At 39.0% G+C, this 16,076-nt stretch overlaps 2 protein-coding genes across 4 annotated transcripts; one reads left to right on the top strand and one right to left on the bottom strand.

Annotated features, from left to right (window-relative positions):
• Positions 1–806: 806 nt before the first annotated feature.
• kat7b (K(lysine) acetyltransferase 7b) lies at positions 807–8,268 on the top strand. Of its 3 annotated transcripts, none has more exons than XM_069155906.1 (14): positions 807–914; positions 1,794–1,944; positions 2,045–2,293; positions 2,411–2,493; positions 4,274–4,357; positions 4,569–4,667; positions 4,810–4,920; positions 5,170–5,361; positions 5,713–5,802; positions 5,919–6,059; positions 6,191–6,284; positions 6,471–6,617; positions 6,791–6,897; positions 7,214–8,268. In XM_069155906.1, exons 1-14 carry the CDS (start codon positions 897–899, stop codon positions 7,313–7,315), a joined length of 1,668 nt encoding a protein of 555 aa, XP_069012007.1. In that variant the 5' UTR covers positions 807–896; the 3' UTR covers positions 7,316–8,268. The 3 variants fall into 3 exon arrangements, with proteins under 3 accessions (XP_069012007.1, XP_069012006.1, XP_069012008.1); XM_069155905.1 differs by having other exon boundaries at positions 835–926; XM_069155907.1 differs by lacking the exon at positions 807–914 and adding an exon at positions 1,667–1,690.
• LOC138202140 (uncharacterized) lies at positions 7,845–9,499 on the bottom strand. Its single transcript, XM_069155912.1, has 6 exons — positions 9,293–9,499; positions 8,738–8,834; positions 8,547–8,576; positions 8,297–8,350; positions 8,066–8,137; positions 7,845–7,928 (listed from the first exon to the last, which is right to left on the bottom strand). Exons 1-6 carry the CDS (start codon positions 9,404–9,406, stop codon positions 7,894–7,896), a joined length of 402 nt encoding a protein of 133 aa, XP_069012013.1. The 5' UTR covers positions 9,407–9,499; the 3' UTR covers positions 7,845–7,893.
• Positions 9,500–16,076: the final 6,577 nt, after the last annotated feature.

Here is a 16,076-nt window from a genome sequence, read left to right as displayed (position 1 = left end):
TTACTTCAGAGACAACATTTGGTGATGAGAAGACTTACCACTGAGGTGACTGGCTTGCTTTTTTTTCTATCTTAAATTTTTCATTAAGGGAAGTGAGGGAACTTAAATCAGTTTGGATTTGAAATTTGGACAGTTTTTTTTTCTCAAACAAATCAGTGTGTCTCTTGAATCAATCAGGTTCCTGCTTAGGTAGGCCTACAATGGAAGCAAAACAATGGAGAACAAGGGATGAAAATTGGGTATTTTACAGGAATGCTAAAATATTTACAGTCTTACTATTGTTGTAAATTACGTACAGTACTGGGAAGTAAACTCAAATCAGGAAAATGTTGTTTGCAACTTTTTTTTCTTATGTAGGCCTATAGGCTAATTAAAGTGTAACATGACGGGTTCAGTTTGAAATTCCTAGAAAAGTTATGGATTTTGATATGTTTATCAGGTTGTTTTTTTTAGTGGTATTAGAAAAATAAAAAAAAATAAAAAAAATGCACTTAATTTATTGTAAATGTAATTAACTACACTACTAGTGGTGTGGCCTAGAAACCTTTTTATACAGTCTCTGCCAGAAACTAACCAAAATCCTCTCCCGCAGGGTTTTAAAGTGAGGTACACAGTCGCCCCCTGCTGGTCTGGAGGTCGATCGATTCCTCGCCGGAAATGCAGTTCTGTGCTCCGTCTGCGCGAGGAATGTGGCGCGAGAGACCAAGGAAACGCTGTGTACATATTTAAACTTAATGCCTGAAAACATCAATAAATAGTTTCTTTCGCCTTTCTCTCTCTTTTTTTTTTTTTTTTTTTTTTTTTTTTTTCTTTTTTTTTTTTAAATCGAGCGGGTCAGGGCGTTTTACAATTCGTTTCTTCGAGTCCACACGGAGCCGCGGTCACTAAAGGAGAACATGCCTCGAAGAAGACAGGTACGAACAAATGTAGGTCGCATGAGAAGGTAACGGTAGCTACGTTAGCCGGACCAGCTAGCTGGTTCCACCATGTTCCACTCTAAAATCCGACAATTTAACGTGCTAAAGATTTTGGCTTTAACCTCCTCCTTTTTAATAAATATAACGATTCATTGTGGATACTACGTATGCCGAATGCATCGTAACACTACGTTAACTGCGGCTACGCAACGATATGCGACTTAATACAGGACGCGGACCTTATTTTTAAGCACTACACCTCAAAACGCTGGATTAGTCAACGCAGCTCGGCGCCACCGTCTGTTAGCCGTCGTGGACAACGGGAGCAGTTTAGCTCTTGTGACACGCTGGGCTCACAGTAATAATTGTTTGAAGCGCTGACCGGACTCACGACTTCAGAGTTTAAGTTTGGCATCTGTGACGTTATTTGAATCGCTGTCTTAAAGTGACCAAATGCTGTCTGCGGGAGAATAAATGAGTTTGGTAGTTTTGTCGTTAGTGACAGCCGTTTAGCCTCCCGGTAAACCGTCTTAACGGAGACCGAACAGCTGATTGTGTTTGTTGTGATTGTAGTTATCAGAGTAAAAACGGTGGGTAAACACACAAATAGCTCTTGTTACTCAAGCATCACGTTGCTTCAGATTTTTTTTTTTTTGGCCTGCTGTTTTTTTTTTTTTTTTTTTTAATGAATCCACAATGAAGAGTTATTATCTCGCATATCTCATTAATCGTGCTGTAAGACGGACTTTTAGTTGCTGTCTTGTCTAATTAAGGTCACTGACACTTGCTTTGGCACATCAACTTGAAAATATTTTGACACCGTGATAATGTTTTTGTGTAGGTCGCCTCTCATTTTAAGTTTTTGTTCCCTGATAGAGACATATGCCTGGAAGTGGTTCAGATGGGACAGAAGACTCTGACTCCTCCGCTGAAAGAGAACAGACCAACAGTTCAGAAAGTGATGGGAACATGACCAAGAGACAGCGCCTCACCAGAGCCTCGACTCGCCTCAGCCAAAGCTCTCAGGGTAGGTCTCCGTGTCCCGAAGATGCTATATAAAGCTCGTACGTTGTTCTCGATCCCTGGTTAATCATTTTACTGGTTTGACTTGTTCCCCCCCCCTTCAGATACTCTGGACTTGAAGCGGGCAGCGGACCATGATGAATCCCCACCGCTGACGCCCACAGGAAATGCGCCCTCCTCTGAATCTGAGCTGGACATCTCCAGCCCCAATGCGTCTCATGATGAGAGCCAGGCCAAAGATCAAGCCAACAGAGACTCCGATAAGGACCTCTCCCATCGACCAAAACGCCGCCGCTGTCATGAAACGTACAACTTCAACATGAAATGCCCAACCCCAGGGTGTAATTCTCTTGGTAAAAATGGCTGCCTTTTTGCAAATAAGGATCCCTGTTTAGTTGAACATATGGAATATGATTTTTTTTTTTTTTGTCAGTTCTTGTACCATAAACTTTCTCTCTCTTCTTGCTCAGGTCACCTCACAGGAAAACATGAACGTCATTTTGCTGTATCAGGCTGCCCTCTTTACCACAATCTTTCTGCTGATGAGTGCAAGGTGAGTGCTTTAAAAACATCCTTAATCTTATATTCTTCGATTGATGATCCAATGATATACTTCAGCTACGTGTCGAGAATAAATTGCTAAAGTAACCAGTGGTCAGCCAAACGCCATGTTTTCCTGAATATGTTTCAAAGTAAAATCCCTCTAATGTTTTAAATGCGGTCTAGCCATGTGAATTGGTAAAATGGTTCATGATCATGAAATTTTAGTAGACCGTTGTCATACAAATATTAATCATCATGCCATCTAATGCCATTGAACATGGGGAAATAAAAAATAAAAACTCCCATTTATTTTTGCTTTTAATTGCAAGGGGCAGATATGACAAAAATAACAGCTTAAATATACAAATCTTTTACTGAAATATGCGGTGTTGTCCACTCACGTGCCAGTTAAACATCAAATATGACATTTCTGTTGGTTTCATCCAGCTGTTTTTATACAGATGGATGGAAACTATTCCAACGATTATGCAAAAGGATGCAGTTGCCTCAAATATTTGTCAGCGACTATGTAATAACCGAGAGACCGGTCCATATTCTAGGTTTTGACCTAGTCTTTGTTTAAACTTGTTGCACTTGGCTACCCATTTGTACCTCGTCATCTTCTGTGATTGTTTTTCCTCCTTCATGATACAGTCCTCATAATAGTTATGATGTTTGTACATACATGTTACGTGATGTCTTTTTTGGTTGTTCTGTAATTAATTGGGTTTAATTTTATGTATCAACAAGTAACAAAACTGAGTCCAACTTTGACTTAAAACGGAAAGCTGTCACTTTACATTGAAGGATTCAGCTCTTCCTATTCATGTTAATAGCCCAGTTTGTGGTTTTAATTGTGATTAGAAACAAGCCTGTCACTGAAACTATGGTACATAACCATCAAACCTAAACCATGCAGATTCTCCTGTGTTGTTAAGATTTCACCACATACTTCATCACTTCTCTGTGACATTCGTTATCTGTGTACTGACTCATTTTTCATTTTGCTGTGAGCTCATTGGAGCTCTGCTGCAGTTGAAACGATGAAGTAAAAACAACACAATGAAAATAATATTAATTCTACTTTATTGTTCAGTGAATATCGATTTGATAGATAGCTGATGTTTTGCATGCGGTATGCATGTAAAGTTAAAGAAGGCCTACTTGTTCAGCTGGCTAATCACAGAATTCAGCCGAACACCGGCAGAACAACACCGAAGATGGGATAAAACTGCACTTGTTATTCTCAACCTATAACAAATGCCATGAGTTCTTACTTTAACATGTTGCATGGGATAATACATACATATAAATATTTAAACAAAGGAATTTCCTTTCCTCCCGTGGTGTTGCATTTTGCAGTTGGTTTGCTGACTTTGGAAAGTTAAAGCCAGCTCAACATCACGTTAACAACAACATCACTGAATAATCACACGTTTCTGATGCGTCTTTTTTTCTTGGCTGATGTCTGCAGTGCCAGAGAGAGAGAGAGAAAGGTGAAACAGGCAAACTGATCACAGAACGTGAATGAAAGGTTCAAAGACGGATTCGTCGGCCACAGAGCTGTACGAATCTGGGTTTCTTTTACCGAATGTGAAGCTCAAACTAAAAGTCCCACTTTCATAACGGCTTGGGATCACACTCAAAGTCAACCCGAGTGCATTGTTATGTATAAAGGCCTAACACCTGAAAAATGTACAACAGTTTTAGCTGCATCTAACCTCTATGTCAGGGAGAAATAACAAAACTGAAGGGGACACTATAATCCATACTTGACCCTGCATTGTCAGGTGAAAGCCATCAGCCGTGAGAAACAAGAAGAGGAGGTGAAGGCACAAGAAGAAACCAACTCGCGCCATGCAACTCGTCACCAGGTAGGCATTTTGTGTGTGTGTGTGTGAATTGCATCACATTCATTTAGTTTAGCAAGCATTTGAATTTTATGTTAAATTCTTTATCACCTCATCTAATGTGCTAATATTCTGTATAATGTAGAGCTGATTTTCTGGGAATTATTTCTGTTGTCGTTACACAATTCTCGTCTTAACTGGGAAGTAAATAGTTTATTTTTGTCCTCATTTCCAGACACCAACATCGAAACAGAGCAAATACAAAGAGCAGGTGGCTGAGCTCAGGAAGGGGCGAAACTCTGGCCTGCAAAAAGAGCAGAAAGAAAAGCACATGGTACATCACGGCCACTCCGACACGCACATGTCCTCTGTCTTTCTGTCACTCTTATGTTTTGCTGTTCCCTCTGGTGTACCATTGCACAGCTGGCATGTTGTCTCATCTGTTTTTGTTTTTTTTTGTCCTGTCTGGTCTACAGGAGCATCGGCAGACTCATGGCAACACCAGAGAGCCTCTGCTGGAGAACATCACCAGTGAATATGACCTGGAGCTCTTCAGGAAAGCTCAGGCTCGTGCATCTGAAGACCTGGTAATGCAGTGTTTTATATCTCCATCACGCTTACAAGAAATACCCTTTTGCTTTTTAGAACTGGACGAGTATGAGATACATCTTCTGTTTCCACAGTTACCCTTGATTTGAATAGCCAGTTATCGTTCAGTTTTCCAATCCTGTCAGCGTATTAGTGCACCAACTTTGACTTGAAAACGCTGATCACACACGTTGGTTCTAAAACCACCAGTAACACCAGTGTTTTCCATCCTGGCCTCCCTCCTGCAGGAGAAGCTGCGTATCCAGGGTCAGATCACCGAGGGCAGTAACATGATCAAAACCATCCTGTTCGGCCGCTACGAGCTGGACACCTGGTACCACTCGCCCTACCCTGAGGAGTACGCTCGTCTTGGTCGTCTCTACGTGTGCGAATTCTGTCTCAAGTACATGAAGAGCCAGACCATCCTCAGGCGACACATGGTGAGAGAACATGGGTCAATATGTCTGTAAGATATCTGTTCTATGAAAAATATGTGACAAACTTACTGATACTTTATAGTAATTAAAACTAAAGCTCCACAAAGGCAAAACAAATTCTTGTATAGTTACATGTAAAGGTTGGATCGCTCCTTATTAAAAAAAAATTGGTTTGAATTCTTTGTACCTGACCTTTTGATAATATTTAGCAAGCGCTTTTTTTCCGTTTATATTTCATTGCCTAATAGTACTGCATCATGGCCTTCAAATAAATGTATTTAAGATATATGTATCTGTTCATAATGAGTTGTTGGGAATTAACGCAGATGTGTGTTTTATTATGTGTCTGTTCAGGCCAAGTGTGTGTGGAAGCATCCTCCAGGAGACGAGGTGTACAGAAAGGGGTCTATATCGGTGTTCGAAGTTGACGGCAAAAAGAATAAGGTGGGAAGACTCGGGCTTTATACTTTGTATATTTCTTGGACAACTCACAGGGACCTTTTACTTTTAAGACAAATAAACCTCTATAATAAAGTAATGAATTGCGATTATGTCCCCAGATCTACTGCCAGAACTTGTGTTTACTTGCCAAGCTTTTCCTGGACCACAAGACACTTTACTACGACGTGGAGCCTTTTCTCTTCTATGTCATGACTGAGGCCGACAACACCGGCTGCCATTTAGTGGGATATTTTTCCAAGGTAACAGAAAAACAAGGATAGGTCTATGTTACATATATACATCATAAATTTACCTTTTAGAAGGTTCATATTTTGTATAAATCTCTTCTCTGTTCAGAACCATCAAAAATGTTTTTACCTTTTTATTCAAGGAGAAGAATTCCTTCCTGAACTACAACGTGTCCTGTATCCTGACGATGCCTCAGTACATGAGACAGGGCTTTGGAAAGATGCTCATTGACTTCAGTATGTATATTCTATTGATCTTTGTTGTTTTTTTTTTTTTTTTTTTATCAATTGTTTACTGTTCTGAAATATAAATAAATTGTGTTACTGACATGTTCAAAGAGGGACCAGGTAAAACCAGTATTCTTTAAATAGTACGTTCTTCTGTCTTGTGGCCGTGTTGCTGACCCTTTGTGCGTTGTTCAGGTTACCTGCTGTCCAAAGTGGAAGAGAAGGTGGGCTCACCGGAGAGACCCCTGTCTGACCTGGGCCTCATCAGCTACCGCAGCTACTGGAAGGAAGTGTTACTCAGATACATGTGCAACTTTCAGGGCAAAGAGATCTCCATTAAAGGTGAGTGAGACAACACAGACCTCCTAACTAACACATCATGAAAGCTTAAAATGTCTCGGTGTCAGCATCTAAAAGACTTATTACCACAGAAAGATTAATTGCCACATATTCAATGAAGTAGATGCACGCATACAACAAATATTGACTTTTTTTAATATTTGCTTGGTGCACAGAGATCAGTCAGGAAACTGCTGTCAATCCGGTGGACATTGTGAGCACCCTGCAGTCTCTTCAGATGCTGAAGTATTGGAAGGGAAAACATTTAGTACTGAAGCGACAGGTAAGATGGCAATTTGTTATTTTAATTGTTGAAGTTTCCTTTTTGAAAGACGTAAGAGCAGGCTGTTAATGTATGAGGCAAAAATAAACATGTATAGAAATAATTTTTTGTAAGATAATGTTCATGTTTCTGAATTCCCTATCTAAATGAAATGATAAATCCTAAGTACTAGAGAAAATGAGCCTTTTCTGCTGGTTAAAACAAATCATTTATCTTTTTAAAAGCAAAATTTTTATACCCGTGTTCTTTTTTTTGGTTGAAAAACTCTAAATTTAATTGTTTGACAACTGAGTCGTTGGTCTTTTATTCATCCCAGGACTTGATTGACGAGTGGAAAGCAAAGGAGATCAAGCGAGGCAATAGCAACAAAACCATCGACCCCAGCTCTCTAAAATGGACCCCTCCCAAAGGGACATGAGCACTAAGATCCTCAGGCTACTGAATAAACTCACCTCCAGCCTCACCAGCCACAAGTAGCCTCGACCTATGAACTGTCAATAAAGATCAGTAAGCTTTTTCTTTCACGTTTTTACCTGTTCATTTCTGTGTCATGAATTTTCTTTTTTTACTTTTATATTTTACTTTCTTTCATATTTTAAGCATCATACGTTCCAAGTCGAATGATTCTTGACTCAAACATTGTCAAACAATTAGCAGTAAAGAATCTGTCCTATTTCCTTTTAAATCTGCTTACATTTACTTAGCTCTGAATGTTAAATGAAAATGGTCCAGTGCGGTGGATATCATGAATGTTTTGCTTTGCAAAGATACATACCTACACATAGCAGCATTTACAGGTTATTTTTATTTCTTACAGGAAATGTGCATTTTGACGATGGTAGCTGTTCTAGTTTGAGAGTAACACAATAATTGTTAGCATGAAGTGAAACGATAAGCAGGGTGTATTTTTAGGAATATGATTTATGGTAACGTCGTCTTTGGTTGGTGTAAAATTGTATAGATCACAATAATGTGTACTTTTTTTCTATAGCTCCATCAGTACAGGATTTGGGTCCATTCCTCTGGTGAACCTGCCAAATAATGGAAAAATGAACTCAGATATTTTTGGTTTGTGGAGAGAGAAAAAAATAAATAAAACAACAATACCACTGTAAGAATGCACATAGAAATAAAACAACCTCAGGTATTTATACTGACACAATCATACCTTGCTTGTGTGGTTTCTCTGAAGCGTGGATCGCAGTGGTTGTTGCAGATGGAAATATTCTGGCTAAAGATTCTGTAATAAACAGAACACATTTTAAGAGTACTGTCTTTGCCTTGTACTTTTAATCATAGCTGTTTAATGTGTATTAGCAATTTGATATTTTTAATATCAATAAAGCTGCCTTGATATTTTGAAATAATTGACATTTTGATTTGTGGTATTTTTACCCACCACCACTGGAAATACTTCTTCCCATCAGGCCCACAAACATCTCTCCTTTATTTCCTACGAGCATAGAGAAGATGATCACATTTACAAAGTAGCACTTTAACATGACGCTCTAAAAGAAATCAGGAATAATAATGAAATATCTTTAAAGGCGTCACTATTTTTCAGAGACAATTTCAGTAGAGAGAAATGGCGGGGGGGGGGTTTTCAGCGGCGTTTTACAGCAGCTTGAAAGCAAAGCGCAGATACTCACGTCTATTTACTTTAAAAGGTTTCTGTGTACCTGTGAGAGAATAAAACAAGCCAAAATCATCTTCAGTAACGCGTCAGCCTATTCATCTCCATTGACATAAAGAAATGAAATTGTTCACAGAAACACACTTTAAAGAAAAGAAAGTAGTTGTTGAATATTTTTTTTTATGCAGGAATGAGTTTAGAGGCCACCTGAACGTTTCCCCATGAGTCCATAGAAGCGAAGGGCTTTAGCTCTTTTCATCAGACTGGCTACCGGGTTGATCAGACCTGTTTCCAGTGACTCCTCCTGTCAGAAAAAAAAACATTTCTGATTAAACTTTTTAAATTTACAAATATTTTCTACTCTTGACTTTTTTTTTTATTTTTATTTTTTTAGGTTAACCCATCAATCCAGCAGAGGTTATCTTTTAAATCTTTTTTATTGATTTTGCAAATACTTTAGGCAGAAAAGGAGAACAGGAATACCCCCCAAGAAGTTGGGATATCCAGGATATAACATTCAGTTGTGTGTTGCTTGGAGGTAGTGTAACTGTGACAAACTGCCACTGAATACAGAAATTACAAATACAACGAACAAACAAACACATCACTCTGAGGCGATATGGTATAGAGATTGATTCAAACAGAGACAAAAGATCTCCAAAACAACAACCACGATAACAACAACAACAACAACAAAAAAGCAGAGATTATCAATGTTTTTGCCAAATATTTTTTATTCTTAGGACACTAAGTGATTCTTACCTGCCAGTCTTCGGATAGTGCTTTCTCCTCCTCTGCACTACAAGACCATCCTTGATAGGTTTGCACCAGGGCGCAAAAAGCCACAACAACAAACTGGATCTTCCAGTTATCCATTTCTTTGTCAAGGAAAAATGCTTTGCTTGGTTTTCTCTTCAATCAAAGCAGTATTCTTTGGCTGGAAAAAACTGAAGAAAAACACATTTGAAAATGGTGTTGGCAGGATGTGATTCAGTATTAGTTTGTCTTTCCCACATCTATCCAGCGGGCATTTATACCTTTAACCCCCTGCTACTAGACCCCTCCCCTCTAAACACGATTACGCACTTGAATTCGTTGGATTAAAAAAATAAAAAATAAATAAAATCCATATTTTCAATATAACAACATTTGTGTCGCATCTAGCTTTTCACCTTAAATACTTTGTAACCATCACACATGAAAAATCTGACAGTGATTCAAAGATTACATTGGATTCAATAGAATATACTGTCATTCTTCTGTTATCTTTATTACTGGAGCTGGGATGTCATCCAAAGATTCACTAAAAACCACATGTTCAATCATATTAAAGCTCAAATATTTACAATCGAGATGGTCACCTTTCATTTCCGTTTTTATTGGACATCTGGATCGCTGTTAGGTCTAAAAATATTCTCCGGCTGTTCATTTGTGACCTTGTGATGTGCACATGCTCCTTTGATATCACCGAGGACGAGGGCAGGACAGGCGGGCGCCGGGGCTTTGAGCGACGCTTTGCAAATATAACCATCTACTTTGAAGGTTTTATTGGTTAGCCAACTGACTTGGTGAATTGCACGTTGTGAGGTTTTAATAAGCAGGACAACACAGAGGTGCCTCTGAGGTCAAACGGGGTGGATTAGATGGGTATTGTTTTGTTACAATTTAGCGTGTAAGTGACGCACTGACGGTTAAGTTGTGCTGATGGTCAGGAGTCAGACACAAGGTGATGGAAAAAGTAGTCAAACAGAGAGGTGAAACTGAAAGTGAAATTAAATATTTATGAATTGTGTTGTACATCATAACCTGAAATATATAAAAAAAAAATTATAAACCATGTCAATATTTGTCATTTTGTGTCAAGGGTAATGCATTTTCAATCTTCTGAGATAATTACACTGTTATTAAACCTTTTCACGATCTTTACTTACTCAGCCATTTAAATCCTCTGTGGTAAAGAAAGGTGAATTTTTTTATTTTTTTTCAACACTCTGGCTATAGAAATTTCTAGAGAGGCAATTACTTGACAATCTGTGTGCTGTATAAGGACACCCACTTGAAACAAAGCTGACACATCAAATGCTTTGATCCGCACACAGGTGCTTCTCAAAGCAAGAAAAGGCCGGGACAATTAGGCCCGAAAGGCAATTACACATGAACAGCCCTCGTGTGTGCGTAGTCTAACCCACAGCTATCGTGGAGTGCTGAATCAAAAGAAATCAGAGGCACGACATTTGCATATGAAATGGTTGAGTCACAAAGAGCTCCACTAATGACAGAACACTGTATTTTCATGTGACGCAGGGAAAGGCCAATTCAGGTTGTGGACAGCTTGCTGCCGGTGATTTTCTGCAGCGGTGCCGAGTCTGAACTTCACCTCTGATCCATTTTACCTTCAAATATGTGACTCTTCAAGTGTTTTTCTGTGGAACTATAAATGTTATAAGGCATTTCAAGTGAGATTTGTGTAGTCTTGTCATCTTCAGACCCAGCTTAGCAAGGGGAAGTGTTGGAGTGTCATACAGTCTTGTCATGGGGAGTACTACTGAGCCCGTGAAAGTAGTTGTTTGATTTCCATTTCTCTCTTTTTGGATTGTAAGCAGGTCTGTGTGCTTTATAAATACTGCGAGTATGCCAAAATGCTTCTTCCACAGAGAGATGCACTGGGCCTGTATTTGGCAACTGAGATGTTTGGATGAGCCGTTTGGACTTTTGTGCGTTTGTGATGTCACAAGCTCAGAAGCTCCTGTCTGCAACTCCCAACTGTCCAAACTTTTATGTGGAGCAAAACAAAGATTAGTCATTCGGAGCTAGAAAATTACTCAGTAAACTTTCAGCCAATCAGAAGACAGCATAACTGATTTAAAGTGCCTTAAAGACAAATACACAAAACAGCCTCTTGTTGGCAGAGCTCCAAAGAGAAGCTGAAGAGAGGAGATGCAAAATATATTGAGATGGTTTTGCTATTTCAAACCACAGAAATATTTTTTCTGTGGATATCAAGACTGCAAACAAAATAAGTGTAAATATTGTAAAATATGGGACCTTTAATGTCCTCAGGGGCTCTGGAGTAAGCTTTCTTGGGTTAAAAAATAAGCTGAAAAAAAAAAAAAATCCCTGGAAACCCCCACACCCTCTCCCCCATCTCAGATTTATTGTGTTTAAACATCTTTTTTACAGAATTTGATCACACACATGCCTACTATTTACGCTGTAGCTATTCCCTCTACCACTGAAACACTATGACTCTAATCAGCTTAAGGCAGGGAAATTGTACTTGACAGATACAAACGACAGTGTCTGTGCGTAATTTCTTAGCGGTCTGAACTAATAGAAAACATGCTCTTTTCTATTGTTGAATCCATTTCATAACTGTGTTCGTGTGGCATGAAAATGTCACCATGTTCTCCATTTACCAGAGCAAATGGTTTTCTTAGACAACAGTTAAGCTTTAAAATGACCTATATCGTATTATTTTATTCCTCTCCTTAGTCAAACTGCTGGTACACAAACAGATAAATGACACGAGGATGCGCAACCAGACAAAACCACTTGAGGACACATTGTTGGAGCTGAGGGCCGTAGTCTCTTGTTGACAGATAGCGTGTTATCAGATGAGTGAAGCCCTGCAGATGTTCTACTGTGGTGAGTCTAGTCCAGAGGACTGATTTCATCACCTCTGAGCCTGACAGAGCAGCTTTAAGGTTGTTAGTCCTGCTATCTCCACACAAATTAGTCCATTCATGGGACTGAGAGGGCTTTATAGGAGCTGGTCGGTCCGGCGAGCACAGAAAGTAATGAAACCAACTGAAACCAACTGTGCTGCAAGAATGATGGACAGAAAAAACACCCACAGAACAATAATAGGAAATTAGGCCAAATTCAATTTGTAATGACTAGTGGGACAACCATGTATCTCCAAAAAAATATTTTATGTTCCAGAATATCCCTTTTATTTTTTTTATTTTTTTTTTTTTGATTTGTGACAATCATTTAAAAATGTTTATTTAGCGTAAATGTAGCAGAACCCACAAAGAACTCACTTAATTGATCTGTTTATCAGAAAAAAATTCAAAATTAAAGATACAAGTGTTCCGTGTTTGCTCAAATATACTTAAACTGAATGAGTATAGCAAGTTTAATCGTCATATGTCATAAAGAAATGAATTAACCAATTTATTTACAAACTACATCCTCCAAAATGATCATTAGGTTAAAACAGTTTCAACTAAAAGGAGAATAAATAACCATCATGAAGGCAGGATATATTGCAGGACATTTGGATTACACTGCATTATATTTAAATGGCTGCACCTAATAAATTGGCATTTTATTGTAAGTGACAGAATACAGGGAAGCTCTTATCCAGGAGGGGGCAGTGTTGTCTAACACATAAAATGTAAAGCACCAACTCCTGCAGCGCCACCACCTAACTGGGAGATATTTGAGCAAGACTATAAAAGTCTTGATGCATTGATGTTCCTCTTGTTAGGCCTGTTTTGTCTGTTTGTCTGACACAGTTTGAAAATGAAAGAATGAGCGACTATAATATGTGATGCATCATGACTTGTTTTCAATTTTATGTGGTTCATTTATGTTCATTTTTTAAAGTTTTAAAAATGTGCCAGCATACAATTATTTACCACTACAAAGATACTTGTTGTTGTAAACAGTGGACTGGCATTACATAACGCAGATTAAAAGATGAAAATGTTGCTGCTGCAAAATGCAAGTTTTACATAAATCAAGAAAAAAAACTTGTGATTTATCTGCTGAGAACAAAATTAAACACGATCAGTGTCAAAAAGTTTTTAATTTACTTTTACAATACCATTACAGGGACATTATACTAATCTGCTCTATTATTTTATATCCACAACCCAACTTCTGAGCAAACTAGGGCACGAAACAAAAATAAATCTTTAAGTAAATATCATAATATGATTAAGAGGTGTACTACAACCACATATCAGATTACGCTGTCTTAAAACACATCACTGTTTACATTGGGGGGGATAATGCCCATCATTTTCATGTTAAAGTATCACACACCAGAATAGATCAGACATTGTATGGTAGATTCCATCAATACAATGGTAGGCGGTACGCAACGTAGTATACATGTAACTATGAATTATGTTAGAAGTTTTCGTTGTGTTGCAGTCAGCCTGAATGCCTCCGAACTCTCTTGTTCCCTGAGTTGTTTTTCCCGTTTGGTGCCCTGTGGCACTTTAGTGTGGTTTTATAAGTGAAGCATAAATTTGGCTCTTCAAGGCTCTCTGAGAATGAAATACTACTGTCTGCCATTGCATGCTCAGACTGGGGGCTTCAGGCTGGTACCGTGGTAGTTGTCTTTGTGTTCAGTGCTGTGAGACAGCCTGGTGTCATGGGATGGGCTGCACCAAAAGGAGCGCTGAGATGTGTATCTTGGGTGGTTGTGCGTGGTTTTTCCTACCACACCAACAGGTGAATGGCCACAGTTTCATTTTAAGCATTCAACAGAACTGGAAAACTGAGGGGGCTCCAGTATAAATACATTGTAAGGAGCGGGAGATGATAAAGGCATTCCACCGCTCGCACACTCACACATCGGCAGGTTTTGTGTATATCTTATCTCACCGGTCACGCTCTTTTGGAGGTGATGTCAGGTGGCGGAAGTTCACTGGAGCTTCCTCAAACACACACAGCAGCAAACAGCAACGGGTTCTCCCTGAGAGGCCTGCGTTAGAAGCAGCTGATTCCTGGCTTTGAAGTTATGCAAAATCACTGTGAGGCGTTTGTGTTACCTCATGACTCTTGAGATGTTCAGAAAAATACTTGCATTTTCTCAGCGTTGTTACAGTTCTGGCTTCATGCTGAGAAATAATGATTTAATTTCTGAGAAGCACGAGAGTGACTGTGTCATGATCTTTTACAATGTGAAATCTGTACAGGCACTTAGTCGTGCTACAGGTTATATCAGCTGCTTGCATAATTTTGTTGGCACCCCTGAGGGGTTCTGTAATTAGTGGTGTTGTTTTGCTGGAAAGAAAGTGTTGCATTCTGACCTTCAGATATATAGTTCATGTACATTTAGGGAGCATTTCTAAGTTTAGCTTACCTTGTTTACTGCAGGCGACTACGCATTTAGTGGCATCCAGCGGTGAGGTTGCAGATTGCAACGAACAGAAAACCCTCACCTCACCCTCCCTTTTGAAGCATGTAAGAGAACCTACTGCCACAAAACTTGTGAAAACATGAAAGGGCCTCTATAGCCAGTGTGTGCTTTGTCCCTTCTAGGCTGTAGAAATATGGCGGTGCAACATGGAAGAGGACCCGCTCCCTATGTAGAAAACTTTTATTCGAAAGGAACGAATATACAACAATTCTTGTTTCAGGTGATTACACATTAATATCATTATGAATGTTATATCCAATATCTGCCAATAAACCTGAACAAATCCTGCACACGTTAGATGAGAATATTAATATCACTGATGTCGTTTTACTAGTTTTGAAGCTACAGCTGGCAGCTGGCTAACTTATCTTAACAGAGCCTGAGACAGGAGGTAACAGCTAACTGGCAACAATATCGACCACTAACTTTAAGCTGACATACTGGATCTTTCTTGTTTTATATTTACCAAATATGCCAGGCTATTCAAGGTCAACTTTTACACAAAGTTTTGGACAATGCCGAGCTTGCTGTTGCCCCATCTGCGGTCTTTTTGCCATGCTAAATTAGCAGGATGTGGGCTTATTTCCTCATTAAAATTATACTGAATTTACTGTGACTACCAGTTTCCCACTCAGAGTTCACATTAACATTGAAGTTGTAATTACGACTGGAAAAGTCATATTTTTCTTTGCTAAAAAGTACAAAAGTGCTGGAAAATGTAAGCGATGGATGTCTTATGTCGGTCGTTAATAGTAGCACACTGACATTTATAAGATATGGTGCTCGATTGAACAATCACAGTATTTTAAACTTTCCAACATTATTACTCTTTGTTCAAATTACACAACTGAAGCCATTCAAAACATTTTTAGAAAAGAATTTGCTTGCTAGGCAGTGTGACTCTGGCAAGTCGTAAATATGGAAATCTTTCCCCTCATCATGCCGCATTCACGTCATGTGGACGGGAAGGTAATGATACAAATTATTTTCATGCTTGTGAGCGTTAAGGTCATTGGGCAACTCAAGGTGGCCGCTGCCAGTCTTCCTGCCTGCTGCTGCTCACTCATTTCAGCTGGCTTAATAAATAAAAACTAACAAAGCGAAACAGAGAAACACAAACACTTCTTTATTTTCTTTTAAAGAACGTCATACTACCAGGAAAAACAACATCCATGTTTACTTGCCTTTGCTGGAACTTCCGTACTTTTTAGCACCAAGTTGTATGTATTGGAGCTTTCAGAAAATGTGACTTTCCCAGTCTAAATCATGATTTGGATGTTGCTGTGACTGCTATTTACAAGCGGGAAGCTGGTAATTATTGTAAAACTGACATGACATGCTCAGCATGTAGCTTCACATTTAGTCTTTGAGCCTCAGAGTGGAATCAAT

Source organism: Embiotoca jacksoni, unplaced genomic scaffold (genome assembly GCF_022577435.1).
Source record: "Embiotoca jacksoni isolate LCO1_2020_lvr unplaced genomic scaffold, fEmbJac1.0.p SCAF_20, whole genome shotgun sequence".
In the NCBI taxonomy this organism is placed as follows: Eukaryota; Metazoa; Chordata; class Actinopteri; family Embiotocidae; genus Embiotoca; species Embiotoca jacksoni.
The sequence above is the reverse complement of the archived record's forward strand: the minus strand, read 5'-3'. Positions and strand labels throughout refer to the sequence as shown.